The sequence below is a fragment of the Varanus komodoensis genome, unplaced genomic scaffold (genome assembly GCF_004798865.1).
Source record: "Varanus komodoensis strain SLA01 unplaced genomic scaffold, ASM479886v1 scaffold7_3, whole genome shotgun sequence".
Lineage (NCBI taxonomy): Eukaryota > Metazoa > Chordata > Lepidosauria > Squamata > Varanidae > Varanus > Varanus komodoensis.
Window position 1 is genome coordinate 8,216,141 of NW_025336480.1, and position 22,489 is coordinate 8,238,629.

Genomic DNA, 22,489 nt, shown 5'->3' on the forward strand with positions numbered 1-22,489 from the left:
CTCACAAAAATTTGAAGCAATGTGACAAAGAACGACAAAGATCACGGCCATCTTCCCCCACCCCCGAGCACGAGTGTGGCCATCTCCCCGCCCCTCCAGAATGACTGTGATCACACCCGTCAACCCTGCACGCGTCTGTCATCCTGGCACACAGGGTGGTGGTGGGGAGATGGGCGCAATCACAGGCACGCTCGGGGGGAGGCAGGCTTGATCGTGCTGGGGGGAGAGGAGATGGCCAAGATCGTGGTTGCACTGGTGCAGGAAAGACAGGCGCAATTTCGGTCATCTCCTCCCTGCCCCCAGCACAATCACGGCCATTTCCCCACTCAGGGGTAGGGGGATGGCCATAATCGTGGTCGCCACCCAATGTGGAGTTCACAACCTGAGTCAAAAGCTTTATGAAATTTTTGTTCGTGAGCCAATTTGGTTGTGAACTGAGGTGTTCATGAGCCGAGGTACCACTGTACTTTAGACTCTGCAAAAGTTTCAAGTCCACATTATTTCAGTTGCAAACAGTGACAGGATCTAGCTGCTGGAAATCAAATCACTTAGTAATCACTGTTCTATGGAAGACTAACTTTTTGTTATTCAAACTAATTTTTTTTAAGAAATGTTCTAATTGTTCCAATTTAATACTCACACAGTTCCGATTTTTTATGGCTCTAAGCAGCTCAGGGAACTTGATCTTCTAATCCATTTAAGGGCAATACCCATATACCCATATACCCAATACCCATATGCCCAAATTGTGAGGTACAAATATGTTACTTTAAGCTTTAAGTATTGTCATGTTATTCCAGCATTTACATTTGTAACTAAATAAAAGATTCTTGAATATATATAATCCTTACTTGACTTTTAGCTGCAGCTCCAATTGAACGATTCTTGGGTCCAAAGGATATACATGACCTAACATGACAGGAAAATGTTCAGTTTTAAGCCATAGGTTGAAATAAATCAGTTTATCAAAATTTTTAAAAAAGCAGAAAATAAGTTTGAGTGAAACTTAATTTTCTAATTGAATGAATCTGTTTACAATGTTCTACTCTTTAATACCAGTTCACCATGTCGTTAAGTTTACACTATCTCTAACTTTACTTCTATGGAAAACAGCTATTACTCGTTACCTACAGTCTTTCTGTCTAAATCATAAGATCAATCAACATACTTCATAGAGTCCCTGCTCCTCTCAGAATGTTTTATTTAATTTCTATACTGCCCAACAGCCAAAGCTCTCTTACAATCAAGTAACATTTTATTTGAGGGATGTGTGTTCTGGATGATTTGCTAGATATTAAACTTCAAAAGGCTTTTGACAAAATCCCTTAGCAAAGACTCCTAAGTAAGCTAAGCAGTTATAAAATAAGGAGTCCTCTGATGGATCAGCAACTGATCAGAGAACAGAAAGCAAATGATAGCAATAAATAGTAAATTCTTCCAGCAGACGGATGTAAACCAAGTGGTCCCACAAGGGTTTGTACTGGGACCAATGCTTTTCAACTTAATCATAAATGAACTAGAAACAGGAGTGAATGATGAGGTGTCCAACTGACACCAAAAACTTAGAGTAGTTAAAACAGAAAGGGATTATGAAGAGTGACAAAATGATCTCTCCAATCTGAGGAGTATGGGCATCAAAATGGCAAATGCAGTTCAGTGTAAGCAACTGTAAAACAATGTATGTTGGAGCAAGACACATCCATATTCAAGTATAAGCAGGTGGCGGTTGAGCTAGCAGTGACTGATTGAAAAAGAAATCATAGGATTATAGTGGACAACTCAATGAAAATGTCAATTCAGTGTGTGACTGCTGTGAAAAAGGCACATTCCATGTTAGGTATAATTAGGAAAGGAACTGAAAATAAAATTGTCAATACCATACCACCCTTATACAAATTTGTAGTTTGAGCACACCTAGAATCCTGTATACCACAACTAAAAAAGGATATTGTAGCATTTGAAAAAGTTCAGGTAAGGACAACTAAAATGATCTAGGAACTGAAGCATCACCCTGAGGAAAGGCTGCAACCACTGGGATTTAGTTTAGCAAAAAGGCAACTAAAGAGAAATAAGAGATGTACAAATATGGCATAAAGAAAGCAGGTAAAGAGATAGCCTAAGAACGTTTTCCCCAGTGATGTGTGTTTTCCAATGTTCTAACTAACGAGTTCCATCATTTCTTTAATATTAGGTTCCTGTATGTCTGCTGCATTTCTTCAGGACAGTTTCAACAAGCAGTTAAATGCTTCTTCATTCTTGTTGCATTATGAACTTACTCCCATAATAAATATATTTACAAACTGTCTTTCTTCCTTCAGTGTTTTCACTGTAGTGATTCTACATGTAAGTCTTGTTAAGTTATGCAAATACTCACTGAGCTCAAGAAAAGAAAGCTTTTCTGAGAAAAGTGAAGAAATAGTAATCACAGTTTTAATTTAACTTTTCCTTCAATTTGTTAATGAATGATAGCAATAGAGGACAAATAACATTATGAAGGAGTCTGAGCCTGGAGCCAAGTGCATTGCGCACAGAAAGGAGCTACACCATAGGCAACTGAGCATAGGGATTCTCAATCCTCCTCCTAAGATTAACTTATAGAAGTTCATAGCCTCTGTTTAGCCCATCTGACATGACTGATTACAGTATAACAGTCCATACAATTATGGACAAATGCAAACAAACAGCATGAAAAATCTTCTATAGAAAAATAACTTCAGAAAAAATTCATCCACATCACTGTTCTTCAATTGACATATTGTTACTAGCACAAACTGGAATTTTGTGCAAGATATAGCAACAGGCAACACTTTGGATGGCTTTAAAAGATTGGACAAATTCATGAAGCGGAAAAGCTATCAAAAGCAACTAGTCCTGATGACTGTATGCTACTTCTGGTAAGTGGTATGCCTCTGTACATCAGTTGCTGCAGAAACTGGGGGTGGGGGGGATGCCATGTCCTGCCTGTGCATTTCTATAGGCAGCTAGCTGGCCAGAGTGTGAACAGAATGATGGACTAAATGGATTATTGATTTAATCCAGCATGGCTCTTATGTTATTTGATGAATGACTATTCATTACGCTATTAGCTTGAATCCTAATGTGCTTTGCAGTTTCTTCAGAGGGGGAAATTCACCCTATATTTTCTGCAAGGGATCCCCAAACCTCAGGAGCAGATTTTCAGGGAGTACAGGAGGTTGTTAAGAGGAGGAGAAATTAGAGAAGCCCTGTTTTAGTGAAGGGCATTTAGGATCCAAGTCATTCATCCCAGGAAGAAAGTCTGTCATTGAACAAATTCAAACACTGAAGCCAGAAGCATACCAATATGAAATATTATAACAAAACCAAAAATGTGCTGCTTTATCACTATTGTCAGTATGCTACCAACTACACAGAATAAAATATGTAATTTAAATGAGCTTTAAAGTCATCAAGAGTCCTGCCCAAGGTTTCTACAGAATTATTGATACTGGAACACTGTGGTTGAATAAAATAATAATATGTTCTATGCTGTGGGAATATAACATTCATGTATTACTCAACAGTGTACATAGTTTAAGATGGGGTGGGGTGGGAACTGCATTTAGCAAAGAGCCACATTCAATTTCCAAAAAGCTTTTGGGGGATACATGCTAGTGCTGAGCAAGGCCTAAGGCAAAATACAAAAATGTCAGTGAATTTTAGTTTAAAGCCCTTACAGCAAGTAACTAAGCCTTACAAGAAGCTTTTCAATCTTTTAGAATGGGAAAAAACAAAAGATTGAAAACCACAAATGATCACCAGCTGGGTAAAAGGTATGAAACTATCTGAAAAACCCCTGAACACAGATCCTTAAAAGCCAGAAAGTTCCCACCTTTGATTTACAAGTTCTGCTTAATACCCACAAAAATCTATCCATTAGCTGGTCTTTAATAGAAATTGTGATAAAATCCTACTGAAAATGTCACTTTAATGGATATATATATATATATTTAGAGAATCTTTTGAGCAATTGTATCCAGTTCATGTATCCACTCCATCTCCTTCATGGATCACTGCCTTGTTGTGGCAAATGGGCTTGCTAGCTCAATGAAGCTAGGAGCTATGCTGTGCAGGGCCAACCAAGACGGACAGATCATAGCAGAGAGCTCTGACAAAATGTGATCCACTGGAGAAGGAAATGGCAACCCACTCCAGTACCTTTGCCATGAAAACCCCATGGACAGTACCAAAAGGCAAAAAGATATGATGCCGGAAGATGAGCTAGTACTAGTAGTGGCAGAAAAAATGAAGTGACTGGGTCAAAGCCGAAAGGACACTCAGTTGCAGATGTATCTGGTGGTGAAAGGAGAGTCTGCTGCTGTAGAGATCTATACTCCATAGGAACCTGGAATATAAGATCCATGAATCAAGGCAAGCTGGATGTGGTCAAACAAGAGATGACAAGACTGAACATCGACATCTTAGGAATTAATTAAGTGAATTAAAACGGACAGGAATGGGTGAATTTAATTTGGATGACCATCAGGTATACTACTGTGGGCAAGAATCCCGCAGAAGAAATGGAGTAGCCTTCATAGTTAATAAAAGAGTAGGAAAAGCAGTACTGGGGTACAATCTCCAAAATGACAGAAAGATCAGTTCGAATCCAAGACAAACCATTCAACATCACAGTAGTCCAAGTCTATGCCCCAACCACTAGTGCTAAAGAGGCTGAAGTTGACCAGTTCTATGGAGGCCTACAACACCTAGAATTAACACCAAAAAATGATGTCCTTATTATCATGGGGCATTGGAATGCTAAAGTAGGAAGCCAAAAGATAACCGGAATAACAGGCAAGTTTGGCCTTGGAGTACAAAATGAAGCAGGACACAGGCTGGCAGAATTTTGTCAAGAGAATACGATGGTCAAAGCAAACACTCTTTTCCAACAACCCAAGAGACGACTCTACACATGGACATCACCAGATGGTCAACACAAAAATCAGATTGACTATGTGCTCTGCAGCCAAAGATGGAGAAGCTCTATACAGTCAGTAAAAACTAGACCAGGAGCTGACTGGCTCAGATCATGAGCTTCTGGTTGCAAAATTTAGACTTAAATTGAAGAAAGTAGGGAAAAGCACTAGGCCACTCAGGTATGACCTAAAATATATCCCTGATGAATATACAGTAGAGGTGACAAATAGATTTAAGGAATTTGATCTGATAGACAGAGTGCCTTAAGAACTATGGATGGAGGTTCGCAACACTGTACAGGAGGTAGCAACTATTTATTTATTTATTTATTTATTTAGAAAATCTCTATGCCACCCCATTTGCCAAAGCCTCGGGGCGGCTCACAAATATATCAATTAAAATATAATACAATAAAATATAAAACAAGTTTACAATATAAAATAAAACCATCCCAAAGAAAAAGAAATGCAAGAAAGCAAAATGGCTGTCTGAGGAAGCTTTACAAATAGCTGAGGAAAGAAGGGAAGTGAAAGGCAAGGGAGAAAGAGAAATATACACCCAACTGAATGCAGAATTCCTGAGAATAGCTAGAAGAGATAAGAATGCCTTCTTAAATGAACAGTGCAAAGAAATAGAAGAAAATAGAATAGGGAGGACCAGAGATCTCTTCAAGAAAATTGGAGATATGAAGGGAACGTTTCATGCAAAGATGGGCATGATAAAGGACCAAAATGGCAGGGACCTAACAGAGGCAGAAGAGATTAAGAAGAGGTGGCAAGATTACACAGAGGAACTATACAAGAAAGAGCTTAACATCCCTGACAACCACGATGGGGTGGTCACTGACCTCAAGCCAGACATCCTGGAATGTGAACTCAAATGGGCCAGATACTGAAGATGAAACTCAAATACTTTGGCCACCTAATGAGAAGGAAGGACTCCCTGGAGAAGAGCATAATGCTGGGAATAATAGATGACAAAAGAAGAAGGGGACGGCAGAGAATGAGGTGGCTAGATGGAGTCACTGAAGCAGTTGGTGTGAGCTTAAGTGGACTCCGGGGTATGGTGGAGGACAGGAAGGCCTGGAGGAATGTTGTCCATGAGGTCGCGATGGGTCGAACACAACTCTGCGACTAACAACAACAACATCCAGTTCATAGGCAAATCAGTATGTTTAATTTAGAACATACTGTTTCTCTAAAAGCCTACTCATTCTTCAGACTCTGGAAATTTCTTTATATCAGAAGGTTCATTATAGACAATAAAATGTGATTCAGTATATTGTTTTTCCTATGCACAATGTCTCTCACCAAAACTGCCAGGATACTATGCTACTAAATGACTGGTACAAGCCCATGTTACAACCATCACAACCTGTTTTGATTAAATCTTTCTTGCATGCTACAGTCATGCAGCTTTTTGTTTATAACTACAACAAACCTATTGTTTCAGGCGCAAACAGAATTTGAGTTCTTTATGCATAAATTTTGAACTCATGTAATTTATTTTAGCTTCACTTTATTCTACCTGCATGTAGAGACTACCTCATCCACACTTATGAATAATGCTTCAACTGCATACTTTATTTTATTTTTAAATTTATATGCTGCCCAATAGTACATTATGATTTTCTAGGCAACTTACAACAGAGGCCTAAGTGTAAGAAAGATTAACTTCCAAAATTACACAAATTACACAAAATTAACCTTTGAGAACAAACTTGCTCTAGTGTTAGTGTGTCCTTGCTAAAATGCAAAAACTCCATGCACACATGCACCTTCCCATCCCTCATGTCAGAAATCTTTCAGTCAGAATCACAGGACACAACAGTATGAATTGGTAGACCCAGATAGAGAACAAGTAATAAATCCAAGACTGGGCTCAAGAAAAGTCAGATACAGTGGTACCTCAGCTCACAAATGCCTTGGTTCACGAACAAATCAGGTCATGACAAAAATTTCATTAAAATTTTGACTTGGGTCACAAATTCCAGATTGGGTGGCAACCAAGATCGCAGCCATCTCCCCCACTCCCGGTGTGGGGAGATGGCCACGATCGCAGGTGCTTTTGTGCAAGGAAGGCATGTGTGATCACAGGTGCACTCCTGCAGGAAAGATGGGCACAATCTCGGCCATCTCCCCCATGGCTGAACTGTGCTGCGCCCTTCTTTCCTGCAGCAGTGCGCCCGTGATCATGCACGTCTTCCCTGCATGAACGGAACTGCAATCATGGCCATCTCCCCACTCGGGGGGGTGGGGAGGTGGCCACGATCACAGTTGCTTTCATGCAGGGAAAGCATGCATGATCACGGGCGCTTTCCTGCAGGAAAGACAGGCGCAATCTCAGCCATTCCCCTGCCCCCAGCACAATCGCGGCCATCTCCCCACTCAGGGGGTGGGGAGATGGCCACGATTGTGCTGGGGGCGGGGGGGGGGGAGAAGATGGCCGAGATCACGCCCATCTCTCTCTCCCCCAGAGCGCCCCATTTGCACCCGTCTCTCCCTTCCCCAGCGTGCCCCATTTTCTCCCATCTCTTCCTCCCCCAGTGTGCCTGCGATCACTCCCATCTCCCCCCCCCACCCTGCCGGGATGACGGGCACAATCTCGGTTGTGCTGGGGGGGCGGGGAGATGGCCGCACTTGTGCTTCGGGGGGGGGGGAGAGATGGCCGCGATCTTTGTTGTTGCCACTTTGCTTCACATTTTTCTGATTTAAAAAATGGTTACAGAACGGATTAACCTTATTGGGAAATTTAACTTGGCTCACAACCAATTTGGGTCATGACGAGAGTCCTGGAATGGATTAAGTTCTTGAGCCAAGGTCCCACTGTATAATGATTTATTACAAAGAGGAGAAAGAAAGCACACAACCTAGCATGTTCAGCAACAGAGGTTATTCTGATGCACTGTTATACGTGTTTATTAGAAGGAAAGGTTAGGAAAGGGTGAAAGATTCTAATGTCTACATTGAGTACAAAAGATTCCTATGAGCAAACCTTGAGTCCTGAACTTTTACTGACTGCTAGCTAATTTACAAATAGGATAATGCAGCATTATCATGGCCAGAGCTCTGTGGTGAACACATAAAAAGGGGTGCCAAGGATGGCTTCTGTGCAGTACGAACTGGACCTAGACAGAATCATTTCTATCCATTCAGTACAGGCAATCCCCAGGTTATGAGCATTCAAGATACCAAGAACCCATACTTATGAGAAAACCACCATAAGGCCCATTAATTAAAAAAATACTGAAGGAAATAATCACCACCAGAGAGAGAGAAGCAAAAATGCAGTGAGGGAGGGCTGTGACATCACCACAGATAGAGAGGAAGTGAAAGGGTAGAGAGGGAGGCCTCCAAAACAGGCCTTCCTGCCCCACCCATACAGAGAGGGAAATCTCTACAACATTTCTTTGCTGCGAAGAGGTGGCACTGGCGAATTTGAACAAGGAGGGGACCTAGAGATATACAGTAATACCTCAGTTCACAAACACTTCTGTTTGCGAACAATTTGGTATGCAAACAAAGTTTGGCAAAATTTTGCTTCCATTCGTGAACTCCACATCAGGTGACGAACACGATCGCGGCCATCTTCCCCACACCATGACCACATGTCAGAATGGAGAAGATGGCCATGTTCATGCAGGGAAGATGACCACGAGCATGTTCGCATGAACACAAATGCAGCCATCTTCCCCGCTCTGACACGTGGTTGTGACTTCCTCTAGTCAAGATCGCAGTCGCAGACTCTCCTTCCAAACAATAAACTCCTCCCCACCCACCTTCCTTTACTCCATGCCAGAAGTTGCCTCAAGCAAGGTTAGTGTTCTCTCTCTTCATACTCTACTGTACTGTACTTTGTTTCATATTTTTGTGGTTAAAAAAAAGTTTACATATGGTTCAGAAAGGAGTAACCTTATTTACATTGAACCTTATGGGAAAAATTGACTTGGTTCGCAACCAGAATCGTGGAACAAATTAAGTTTGTGAATCAACATACCAGTGTACACCGTTTTTCTACTTTATGGGTGCCTTGAGCCCGACACCCACAAATGTGGAAGGCCAACTATATGTGATCTGACTTACAAATTCAACTTTACATACAAAGACAAATTTCCATTTTCTCAGGAGCAGAACTTGTTCGCAACCCAAAGACTGCCTGGATTGTCATACACACTCTTTCTGTCAAAAGATGCTAACTAGCTTATACCACTGATCACCTTCCTCTATCCTGCTGCAAAAACGTTTGCTTGGCACAATCATGCCATTACAGTGAGTCACAGCATTAAGGCAGAGGTGGGGAAGCACTAGTCCTCCAGATATTGTCAGACAACTTACATCACTCCCAACATTTGCCATACTGGCTAGGGCTGATGGGAGTTGGAGTCCAACTATAACTTGAGCGCCACCAGTTCCCCACTTTTACACTAAGCAACACACTTAAAAAAAGAGCACCTAAGCAACCCTACCAATAAGCTTATTGGGGGATATCTACTGTCAGACTAACAGCAAAAACTCTGCTGTGCTAAAAAACGCACCAGTCTTGCCCATGGGCAGAATGAGTAACTGTAGCTTTCAGGAAAGCAGAACTCTAGTCTTGCGTATAATCACACAAAAGTTACCAGCTTGAGAATGTTTGTACTATCCTGCCAAGGACCTAGTGGCCTGTATTACTATGTTGGAGGGAGGGAGGCTAGGCAGAAAGGAAATGCAGGTGAACAAAACCCTGCCTTCCACCTTCCCCCAAGTGGGTTAGGCTGAGAAGGGACGGAATAATTGGTCTCTTTTCTGCAAAGCTGTTGCAATCCTGTGTTGGCTGTAGAGAAATCTCTTTCTTCATGGTCAGAAAAGAAGGGCGGGGGAAAAGGAGCAACAGGGAAATCCTTTCTTCACAAACCAATCCACTCACTCTCCTGAAATTACTTGCTGCCTATACCTATCACAGATAAAAGTAGTATAGATGCAGTATGACAGCACAGAAGACTATTTTAGAGAATCTAGTTTGATTTTTGCTGATCTTATTGCCATATTACTGTTTCAAAGTTTGTGATACACTGAGTAAGCAGAAGATATATATGATCAAGATCTAGTAAATAGTCTACTTAGACTTTGTGTTCATGCCTGAAAAGTTCACTAATAAATGGCATAGCACTAACAACACTCATCCCAGAGTCTCCTGTGCAATCCATTTAGGCAATGGATAATATAACACAGATACACTAGGGCACCTTTGTGAATCTTTGCTATCTTAAATAGTGTGCTGCAAATGACACAATATGCCACAAAAGCAGCATTCAGAGTGCAATTGTGCCAAAACTATAGGAGCAGATCAGATAGAGAGGAATGAGTTTAGCTATCTATTTTTACAAATATGGTCTATGAAGTTACATTTCAAAATCTGTCAAGCAGATAAGAAAAAAAGCTCTTCTTATCCTACATACATGGGATCATCTCAAAATTCCTTAATTTTTCACTTGAACTCTGATGTTGCACATAAAGCTAGGCAATCATAAAACCCCAGTATGTAAACCTTTGGTGAGTGAGAATGGCTTCCAAGTGAACACACAGAAAAGTCTATGTGATCAGGAAGATACTGGTATTTGTTTTTCAGATGACTCATGTGTCACAAATACTGAACATAGGTGTGGATGTGAGGGTTTATGAAAGGGTTTGTGATAGTAAGTTTTGTGGATTCCTATACTAGGCTGATATAACACTTCTATGACAAGCTAAATGCTCTATAGATCCATACCACACATATTTCCAGCAATTTGTTTGAATCATCCGCACAAACTGAAACTACAATATCTGTCAAAACAAAGTTCTACTAACATTAGCAGTCTGCAAATACAGAGGGAGGGATTGCCCTCCCTTGATGCCCTCCACAAGTAAGATGTGCACGCTTGGAATGGGGGGAAGGGGTATGCTTAATTGAAGAAAAAATATTTCTGAAGTACTTCTAGTTCAAGTTTGGGTTGAATAATATAACACACACATTGCTACTTATGAACAGTAACAAACTTCTGCAAGATTCATAGGCATTTTTATACTATGCTGCTGACATTATTTGACAACAATAGATCCAGACAAGCAAGAACCTGAATCTTGGTACCAAGTCTGAACAAGTTATGAGACACTAGAATGATTCAAATAATTCCATTATAAAAGGATTTTTTAAAATTGAAGTTTGATGTAACCCAGCAGCTCTTCGCTGATCTGTAGTCTCCCCTAAATGATTGAACAAGCATTTGCTCATTACAATAGGATTTTCAAGCAATATAATTTACAGAGTGCCATTCCTCTGTTGCCTTACTGGAAATTTAGGCCATTTCTTATCATTATTCAATTCTTTAAAAATCTGTGAATAAAAATAATGTTCACAAGGGTTTGGAGTAGCTTCAATTCAACTGTATACTTAATGGAATTTATTTTCCTGTAAGCTTCATGGGAATGCTAATTAAACAACGAACAGGAGGGGAGGGTATACATTTCAGAAACAATTTTCATGGTCTCAAGATCATTATGATCAGGCTTGTCCAACTATGTTTCCTGCAAGTGTGTTGGACTGGAACTTCCATAATTCTCATAATGTGGCATATACCAAGTTTCAAAAGCCTGATTAAGGCTATGGAGGGAATCAAGCACAAGTTTCCTTCTTATGTCCATCAGACAGTTCTAACACAGTTAGAAAATACTTCCAGAAGAAGGGGAAGAAGCAATTTTTATGGATTTCCTTCTATCCCAGTTGCCCCTTTATTTGCCACAAAAAATTCTGCTCCAGAGGGTTGGGAAACCTCTGTAGCAGTAGGGGAAATGGACATCAGGCTGCTCAGAGCATAAATGAAGACTGTCCTTTTCCTCTACTATCACCAACAGTTTGATCAGAATGTTCAGGTGCTGTTTCTACTTGCAGAACAAAAGTCAATCCATTATTTACTTCCAAAGCTGGGAAAGGAGGGCTGTTCAAAGCAGACTGGCTTAATCAGATAATTTATGGAGTAGCCTTACATTTCAGTATAAAGTAAATAGATAGAAGGCTACTTAATTTCAGCTTGCTGTCTTCAGTCATGGGCCACAATACTAAATAATAGTAACAAAACTGTTCTAATTTTGTTCAGCTGACATTAAATAATCACATATTTCGTATGTACACAGTCCTTGGACACTATGCACAATCTCTGGGGCCTTCCTTCAAGTGCCAACTCCAAGAGAAGTACAGAGGGTGGCAAAAAGGGGCAGGGCCTTTTTGGTGCCTGTCCCTTCATCTATGGAATAAACTCTTCACTGCAGCCCCACTGGCACTGAACCTTTCATCTTTCTGGCCCCAGGTTAAGGTAGTCCTCATTTCTGAGGTTTTTAGATGTACTTGGCCATCCAGGCGCTTGAGGGGAACCACCAAAAGGGTGACTCTTTTGTTATTCCTTGTATTGTCTGTTTCTAGCTGTTTTAACTTTATTTTTTCTTATGTTTAATTCATGTTGTATAGTAACAATTAAAATGGATCAAATTTGTCATCTGGAAATCTAGTTCAATGCTATCTTTTTCTGTTTTCTACTAAGTCACATGCTGTTTCAATCAGTTGAAAGTTTTACATCTAGAATTTGTTAACAGCACATTTGTATTCAAAAATAACCTTAATGGGTCTCATTGTGTAGTATGTGTGCTTAAGGTTGCAGCCTTTAACATGTAATGAGAAAAATGTGGAAGACAAGACCACATGATAGCAGGATAAATAGCTACTTAATTTAAGCTTGCCCACTTTTGAAATTAAGGCACTTATACAAACTTAAATATGTTCTGTCAAATGCAGACACACTATTATGCCAGCTTGGCAGTTTCAAAGTTCAATTAATGTTTTGCAGATTATTGCTAACATTATCAGAATACATACACAGGCTTCGGCAAGGGGCGGCATAGAAATGTTCTAATAATAATAATAATAATAAATGCATATCTGGGTCAGTGTGACATAGAACTAATAAGCATGATCACAAAACTGATGAGCACCCTTTGTGGAAGCTGAAACATAGAGTTGGCTCTCAGCAATTAAATGCTTATTTCTTTGCTAAAAGAACACTGGTAAAATTACTATAGCCTTCCCAATCTGGTGTCTTCCAGATGTGTTGCCACTCGCAGGTGAAAACGGTTTCCATGAACTTTATTTTGTCTTACTCCATACAATTTAATTAATACATAATCCCCTTCATGGATCACTGCCTTGCCATTGCAAAGGGGCTTGTGTAGCGCAACGAAGCTATGAGCTATGCCATGCAGGGGCACCCAATACGGAACCCAATACAGACAGGTCATTGCAGAGAGCTCTGAAAAAAGGTGATCGACTGGAGAAGGAAATGGCAACCCATTCCAGTATACTTGCCATGAAAACCCCATGGACAAGCAGCCTGGAGGAATGTTGTCTATGGGGTCATGATGGGTTAGGCATGACTTCACAAATAGCATAACATACAATTTAAAGGAAGTGTTGAAAGTGTCTTTCAATGTTGACAATATTCCAGTAAAAATGCCTATATAACATCTAAATCAGAGTAGGTGTACTTTAATTTTCTCTCTCAAATATGTGTTTTAAGTCAGTCTATTCTAGACAAGTGAAATAAGCAAACTAAATTAGTTTACTCTGTAACCCACACAACTGGACACTGGGGTAGCATATAACCATTTGGACTAGTAGTGTTTTTAACTTAAAAAATTTTAAACCATCAATGCATCCCATGGCAGTGAATTCCATAGTTTTACACTATCTGAAATAATATTTTCTTTAATCTGTCCTGAAGCAGCATGTTTCTTTTCTCTTCTTCTAACAGGCAGTCAAAACTCAAACCACCCTGCAGGCACAAAGATAATCTTAAGGAATCATCCCTCTGCCTGTGAAGCACCAGTGTTGGAAGGAAGTCTTGGATTCCTCTTTGCTTGCTACACCCAAGCAGACTCTTCACAGAGTGAACATGACTGCTGAACCCTGTACACTCTCAACATTCAAGTTTGTGTATATGAGGTTCCTAGGGGAATTCATAAAAGCCCCCAAAATGTTCATTTTAAGTATTGAGAGACTACCATCACTCAACAGAAATCATGCTTTTCTCTACATTACTAGGAAAACTGGAAGTGAAAAAGTAGAAGAGGACGACGATGGCTTGTGGATGAGTAGGGATAACTTCTCAGACATCAAAAGAACACTGAGACCAAGTCTGCAATAACATTTATTGCATTTATGCTGTTGTTCCTATCTGGTATCCTCTGTATTCATTTCCAGAAGAATTCCTACACACATGTACACATACACCTCAAGAGATGATGGTTTTGAGACCCTCTGAAGCAGGTTTGGGGTACAAAGAGAATGAAAAGAGAGGATTGAGAAGTCCTGTTGCATAAAGAGACATCCATCCATGCAATTGTTAAATCCAACCCAATACTACTTCTTGGTATATCCTAAAACATTACGGTGAAAGCAATAAAAAAATGTTACAGCTAAAGGCCAAACACAACATTCTCATACCAGGTGAAAATGTTGGCTTCAGCACCATTTAATTCCAAAACAGTACATGTGCCTGTTGCCTTTGAAATCTGTTTTTAACAAGAGCTTTTCAGTTCTATTAAACCAAATATTTTAACAGAAATTGTTATGCTCTGCTGTCACAGTACTCCACCGAAAAAACAGTTTTGCATATCGCTGAAATAACATGCTGACAAGATCAGTCCTATGAAGAAGTAAGGATTAAGCATCAAAAATGGTTCTAGGATTATGAGAGGTATACAAAAGTCATACTGACCAGTAACACAGCACAATGTTCTCAGATAATGAATCCCACTGACAAAGCCTCATTAAATTCAGACATCCCTAACCCTGAACATATCCTACGATTCCTCAAGCTCCGAGTGTCAGTTGCTTTATTGTCCTATCACATTCACCTTCCCCCGATCGGTCTCCTCTTTCGAAACAATGCGTCCTGATTTTATGGGGTAGTGTTTAACCATGCACCATTTTCTTTGGGCGGGCAGGCGGCCGACAGCACGCACGTGGGGAGAAAGGAGGACACTTCCTCCTCTTTAGTGCAGCGGTTTGATTGATTCATTGATTAAAGGAGCAGCCTCCAGGTTTTTTAGGTTCCTAGTAAGACAAGGTGCGACCATCATACGTGAAGCACGCCGACCCACGGACCGGAATCAACAAACCAGAGATGGACGCAGCCCCTTTCTCTAGGCCTAGCCACATATTTGGCTTTGAATGGCCCATCATGACAAGTAAACTGCGCCATGCTTCTCTTGCCTTTTCTCCACCCTGGAGTCCCTCCTTTTCCCCATTGTTCCCTCGACTCTCGTGTACCGTTCCCTCCTTGTCGCCTCCAGACTCACCCCCCACCCAACCACCAACTACTCACGGGGTGCAGCGGTCGCTGTATTCATTGGCGATCGTTTCGATGCCCCCCGCTCGGGCCACAGCCACATAACAGCTCTGGAAGCCCAGGTCGATTCCCACCACCGACATACTGAGTCCGGGACAGAATGGGCGGGCGGAATGAAAACCGGGTCAAGCACAGAAGAAGCGAGACGGCCTGAGAAGCTCCGGGAAGGAAGAGAAAGGGCCACTCGTACAGGGCCGGCCGGCCACCGGGTAGGAAAATCACCACCACAAGCGAAGGGCTGTACTGCAGGCAAACGTCCCGTCCGTCGCCACCTGCTCGTTCACCTGGAGCGGACGCTCAGACGGTTTAAATGGGCGACAGCGGCGCGCGACTCCGGTTTCCTCCGCGTGAGGGGGGAGGGAGGGGATAAAGTGGCTGCGGAGCAGAAAAAGGGAGATCTCGAAAGATCCTGTCCCGTCAAGAGGAAGGGGGAGGAGTGGACGTCGTCTCGCGAGATTCCTGGCTCGAGCGCGCGCGCGCGTATTTACTTTTCTCACGCACGCAGTGGAATTCTAATCACTACAGCCCCGCCTCTGGAAGCGTGTACCAATAAAAAGGACAGGCGGGAAGGCGGTAGACGTAAGGGCGGTGACTGGAATGGGGTGTTCGGTACGCACGGTGTCCGCTGCAGTTGCGCATGCTCATATCAGCGGGCCCTTTCGACCGAGCTAGGGCTGCCGCTGTGGTGATTGGCGGGTGGCTCCTCAATGCACTATAACGAAGCGTTCTCCTAGCTTCAGTCTCACCAATGGCTTTTTTTTTCTTTTAACTTTCTCCGTTAACCTGTCGCAGGAGAGGAATTCTGCCATTGCTCCATGCCCCCCACGTGCCTCGTGCTCAGATGAGCTCAGCTCATTTACACGTAGCAGGAAAGTCGAAGGAAACCCAATCAAGCAAAATAATTCCTCCTCTGATAGCTCCAGGTTTTCCTCTGACCCAGGTGAAGTCGTGGTAGTAATCAAATCAGGACTTGTTCACAATAATGCTATGTTGGTGTTTCTTTAATTATTTGTGTATCCTTTTTATGTTCTAAATAATGTTTTCATTCAGGGTTTTATGCTTTGCCATCCCAAGTGCCTTTATTTATTTATTTTCGATTTATATCCTGCCTTTTTCCTACAAAGGGCTCAAGGCAGCTTACATCTCCTCCATCTTATCCTCACAACAACAACAACCCTGTGAGGTAGGTTGGGCTGAGAGTCTGTGACTGACCCAAAGTCACCCAGTTGGCTCCATGGCTGAGCGGGGACTAGAACCCAGATCGTCTGAGTCCCAGTCCCATGCTCTTAACCACTACACACACTGGCTCTCTGGAAGAAAGGGATATAAAAATAAAGGCCTGGATGAAAGCTAATGCACTGATGCAGAAAACACAATAAAATGTTAATAGATGGTTAGTCTGTTCAGCTAGTGATGTTCAACCTCCCTTAGAAGGTGTTGCATTCCCTCCCCTCCAAAAACATAAACCGACCAAAGCCAATCAAGTTTATCAGTGGGACATTAAGCAGGAGCTTGCACTAAATTGTTCCTTGCAGCTCTGATTTGTAATGATGAGGAATAAATATATTATGCTAGGAAATTAGAGAAAAACATTACATCAAATGAGGAACATTGGTCATGAACAATACAAAGAATCTAATCTTAAATTATTATCCTGGTTACACTCATTTGCTAAATATGGATAAGGGATCTCTTTCCAGTGTAGTATAAAGGTATCAGGGAGTTTGTGCTTCTATTCCTCTGAAATGGAGTTCACACACTAGGTTTCTGGCTTAACAACTGTATCAGCCCAATGCACCTAAGCTTGGGAAGAGAGAGGCTTTCCATGCTATTTTAGGTCCCTGACTTTCCCCTTGGGTGTGATGTTCCCATGTTAGTGCCTTCCTCATCCCAGCCTTGCAAACCAGATGCCTATGGTACAACAAGCAGTAACTGACAATATCAAGATTAGTTGCACATAATTCCACTCAATTTGAGGGGAAGGCAATCTATTATAAGGAATACAATAATAGTGCCAACTGTTCGTTGCCAGAACAAGCAAGATCTCTGGCCTGGCAAGTTCTAATAAAAGGCAAGGAGTACCACAAAACTGCTATTGCTCTTTTTTCTTAAGATGCTTCCCTGATGGGCTAACTGGCTTTCCTGTAGTTCTTTCCCTTGGCCAGAGGTAGGTGGTGGTGCACAGGCTGGATCCTCCCTTTACATCCATTACATTGCAGCTTCAGGTTTAATCTCAGATATTCATTTAATTTCACTGGACAAGAAGAGTGTGGTCTGTTTTCCAGTAAAGTAAAAAAGGAGGAAGAAAAAAATACGGATCTCTTTAGACAATGTATTTTTCACACATGAATTTCATGATTATTCAACTGCTGTAAAAAATACAAATATATTTGGTTATATTTTATTATGGGAAAAATAAATTTTATGGCAGTTAAGCTACAATGTGTTGTCATCAAATGTCATAGATTCATGATAAACTTGGCTGATTTCATTCAGCAACCATGTTCTTGACTCTGATCCTCTGTTACCTGCAAGAACTAGAATAAAGTACCCACCTGTCATACTGTCTATCACCCCAGAGCTGAAATCACATTGCTACAGGGTAAGTAAATACTAGGAACATATTTTATCATTATTTATAAAGTGCCTAAAATTACTAAATGCTAAGACTTTTTTTCAAAGAAGTCTTTGCCCTCAGGTTTACAGTGTAATAGAGATGACACAAGAGGGGAAAAAAAGAGATGGAGAGTGAGGAGGAAAAGAAGCAAGCTCAGGCAACTATTCTTAAAATTACAAAGTTCTTACTGTGGCCAGGTTGCCTGGAAACAGTTCATGAAGGAGAAGAAATCCATGGTGCTGATTGCACAGCAAAGCCATTGGAGCAAGCTCTGCTGTCCCACCCCTCTTTCAGCAATAGCCAGGTGGAATTGCTGCTTCTAAATGACAATTCCGGGAGCAAGGAGGCACCCATTGTCAGCTGGCTATTCTGACTCTCCCCTCCCTCTGTAGCGGCTAGATAAATCTGTCTGGCTAACACAAAGGAGAGTTTGAGATTGCATTTTAATGTTGCTGTTGGTATTTCATATCATGTAAAAGCACAAAAGATGAGCTGGAAGTCAGAGTTAAGATACTTTTCCTTTCCTTTGTGTAATCCATTTCATCCACACACCCTTCTTTAATACAAGTGCAATAATACAGCCCTACCTTACAAAGCTGTTGTAGAAGTTGCTGAGATAGGAAGAGTTGCTGTATGAAGGATAAGCATTATTATCCTCCTGAAGAGCTACCTTTATTCTCAGTGATCAATGTTGTATAAAGGAACAGGACTGTTTTCTGTGATACTCATTAGTACATTGGGAAAAAAAAGTCAGTGCTCAAGGTACAAAGTATCACTGCATGTCTTTCTCTCCTTGCTTTCATTTTGAAGAGAGCCTCTGCCAGAATATGGCTGGGATGCAGTGACATATGTCACTAAAGTTTTCATGCTGATACATTTGAGCTTACAACTGTCACCTCACAGCTGTTACTACATGTGACTTGACGTCACAGTGGAACTCTTCTAGGTAGAAAAAATATATATATCGATAGCAGGACATTTCTGCCAGTTCAAAAGAAATTGGCTCCCAAACTCTTATCAGTAGGATTACCCCTTAATCCTGCTTTATCAGTGGCTGTTCCCAGGCTGTTATGCCAGCATAACATGGATTTCATTCTAGGTACTACCAGCTCTAGAGTTTAAAGCTCCCTTGGGAAGATGTCCTGGGTCTGTCTTATCATTGTCCATTTGCTTGTTCTCTCCCTCTTGATCCTAACCTTCAACACTATCCAGAAAAAGAGAAGAAAAGACTGCTGCTCTTACTCCCTGATGGTTTACTTCTTGGTTCACCCCTACCGAAGCCTTAGATAAGTTGGTGAATAGGAGCAATAGCAAGAAAGAAGAAGAGCTGGAGTATGGCTAGGAGGGTCTGAGAATCAACAATGAAGGCTTTGTCAGCTGATCAGCTATGCCAATACACCCCACTCTAGTAGCCCTGCTAATAGCAGACAGATAAGGCTTTGTAAAGTACCCATAGAGCCTTGGCTATTGGGCAGTATATGAATGAAATAAATACCTAAATAAATAAAAGAGGAATACATGCATAAACAGGACAATGCAGAAACACCATATGATAATTCTACATTCTAACCTAGCAAACTCAACCACCATGTACCAGTCATGATGCTGAACTGTGCAATAATGATGTATGTCAACATAGTTTTACTATAGCATCATATCTTTAGGCTCTGTTAATACAGGAAAATTTAGAAGTGATTCTAGCCCTGCTTACTGGATATAATCCAGGAATACAGTTGTGCTGTGAACCTTTTCTACAATAGTATGTGCTTTATGTGGTCTCAAGTGAGAAAATAATTTCAGTTAACAGGTAACTAAATGACCTTCATGGCCTCTTTGCATTATCAATATTTGTTTATAATTTTAAATTATTTTTCAATGGAGGCATTGTGATTTGCACACTGGACAATTGTTCTTCATTGCATGCAACATTTTCAAATATTTAACATTAATGACACAGCCCTATGCATATTTAGAGAGATTTTTGGCTGGCTGGAACATGCTGCTACTTATAGGCCCCTTTTCATCTAAATATGCATAGGATTCTTGCTTTAAAAAATAGACCACACATGCTGAACTTTGAATATTCACTGATTGTTCCGATGTCAAAGGGATATAATTTAGCCAAACCTGTGTCTATCTGAAGTATCTCCAAGGCCTATCAGATAAATTAGACTGTACCATATTCCACATATGCAAAAAGGCTGAAGACAGGCAAGAATAAAAATTAATCAAACACAGAAAAAGCAAGCTTGAACGTGAATCCTCCTGCTGATTAGAAGTCAATGGCTTACGAATGCAAGGATGGAGAACCTTGTTTGCAAATACAGATATCACCCACTTCTGTATTTTTGATGGCTCGGAGTAGGGTGAACAACCCCATTGTTTTCACCAAGAAAAGCTATCTGCTTCAGCTCTGACTCTTCCTGTCCCACGATGGTGTCAACCATGACGTCAAAATCTGTGTAAAAGGTATAACCTCCTGCCTGGGTTTTATGCACTCAGTGTGCTGGGTTTGCATCAGTTCCAATCATAGCTTGAGGACCAGCACCATCTGGGTACTTTCTACTAGTACCCACTTTACCATCCCACTTTTGGAAGGAATACCATTACTTTACTATTGGGAGGACAAATGCTAGAGGGACTTGAGTAAGCCCAGAAAGAAAACAGGGCATGGATGCTGTGGTTCTGTCACTTTGTCTTTCTGCCCAGTATCACTTGAGTTTGGCAGCTGAGGTCCTCACCTATCTACAGGCTGAAAATTGGTGTAACCCTTTATGGACACATTTTTCCTTTGCCTGCTGGGACTCGGGAATTTTAACACCCTAACTTCAGTTAAATATATATGGACCCAAGGAGAAGTATCTTTGAAATTCTATCCTATTTTCAGGAGTACGCTCCTACTCTGTGCCTCTTTTTCTATGGGTTTGTGCAATCTATCTTGGAGGCAATTTAGTGCAGCTTTCCCTAATCGTGGAAAAGATTGCATCTGGGGAACGTCAACTGCATCCTGTCTTTCCTCCATCTTGTATGCCCCACCAAATTTGTCCATGTGTTCTGGAAAATTTGGCCAAGTTGAGGAGGTAATTTTGGAGGGTTCAATGGTGTGCAAAGGGCAATGGTTAAATAGATATGACCATGCTGAATCATTAGGTGCAAGCCCATCCTTAAGGAGAAACAGTAATAAATGCATGAAGTGCTAGAACTTAGAGTAGATGTGTTTTGAGTTGGTGATGTATATTCTCTGTGAATTATACTGTATTTGGTTTCCTGCATTTGGTGTACTGATCATCTCCTTGACAAAAAGAGAGAGAGAGAGATGACCATACTGCATCTGACTGAATGCAGTATCTTGAGAAATCTTTACCTTGTGAAGAACACTTCTGTTTATACAATTGGACTATAAAATTATAAAACAGGAAAGAGCATTTTTCTTTCTGATCTTGTTAATAAGCCACCCTTTCCAAGTCTTTACAATTTATAACTAAAATGAGTTCTCTGTTTCCAAGTCTTTACAATTTATAACTGAAATGAGTTCTCTGTATCACTGTACACAGATAGCTAATTAATACTGTAATCTACAATTATCTATGGAGCTGAATTGCACCTACTCTCTTTTAAGTGTGTATACAATAGCAAACTTGGTGTATTATCAAACCTCTCTTCTATATTCTGTCTTTCCATTGGAAAAATATAAATTAAGGTAGAAATATGCTTCACATCTGCCTATTATATCCTGGTTTAGTTAATACAGGACTCCAAGTATTAAAACAAATTTGACCTGAATAGCTAATATTGGTGTCATGAAATCCTGATGTCATTGTACATAGTCCTAGCATGTCATATAACATATTGCTCATAGTTCTATTCTGGGACGTTCATGCACAAATGCTGTTTGCAGCCGCCTGTATGCAGGAATATCATGTTACTTAAATGGCAAATTCTAACCATGCAGCCGATAATGTTACAGTGTTCTCAGAACACCTCAACTGTCTGTGGAATTGAAAGTTATATGTGAGCTAATTTCCTACAGTGCAAGTTTATTTTTATCATTAGTTTTTGAGGAAAATCTTATTAGAACATATATTTAAATTATTGTGTTCCATAGGCCTTCTCTGTGTTTTAAGTATTTATTATTTAATTATTTAATTTTTTGGTAGACTAACCCATTACCAAAGTCTCAGGACAGTTTAACAATGAAATGTAAGAAAATAAAAAAATAATTAAAACACTGTGTCCTAAAATTTATTTTATTTATTTATTTAGGAGACTTCTATGCCGCCCCATTCGCCGAAGCCTTGGGGCAGCTCACAACCATAAATAAACTTCAAAATAGAATAATATAAATTAACAATATAAATTAAGTCGCCCTGGCCAAAGAATAAAATGAATAAATAATATTAACAATTAAAATAACATTTGAATAAAAAGGTCTTTGCCTAACGCCGAAAAACAAGTAACGACAGCGCCAGGCGGACCTCTCTGGGGAGCGCATTCCATAGACTGGACGCCACCGCAGAGAA

General features: G+C 40.8%; 1 protein-coding gene across 1 annotated transcript in view; it reads right to left on the reverse strand.

Moving 5' to 3' along the window:
* Nucleotides 1–15,756, reverse strand: part of HSPA4 (heat shock protein family A (Hsp70) member 4) — a 38,565-nt gene extending 22,809 nt beyond the window's left edge. The window contains exons 1-2 of the mRNA XM_044454252.1: nucleotides 15,329–15,756; nucleotides 852–909 (exon numbers count right to left, since the gene is read on the reverse strand). Coding sequence (XP_044310187.1) covers nucleotides 852–909; nucleotides 15,329–15,435 — 165 coding nt within the window. The 5' untranslated portion in view covers nucleotides 15,436–15,756. The remainder of the gene's footprint in view (nucleotides 1–851; nucleotides 910–15,328) is intronic.
* Nucleotides 15,757–22,489: the final 6,733 nt, after the last annotated feature.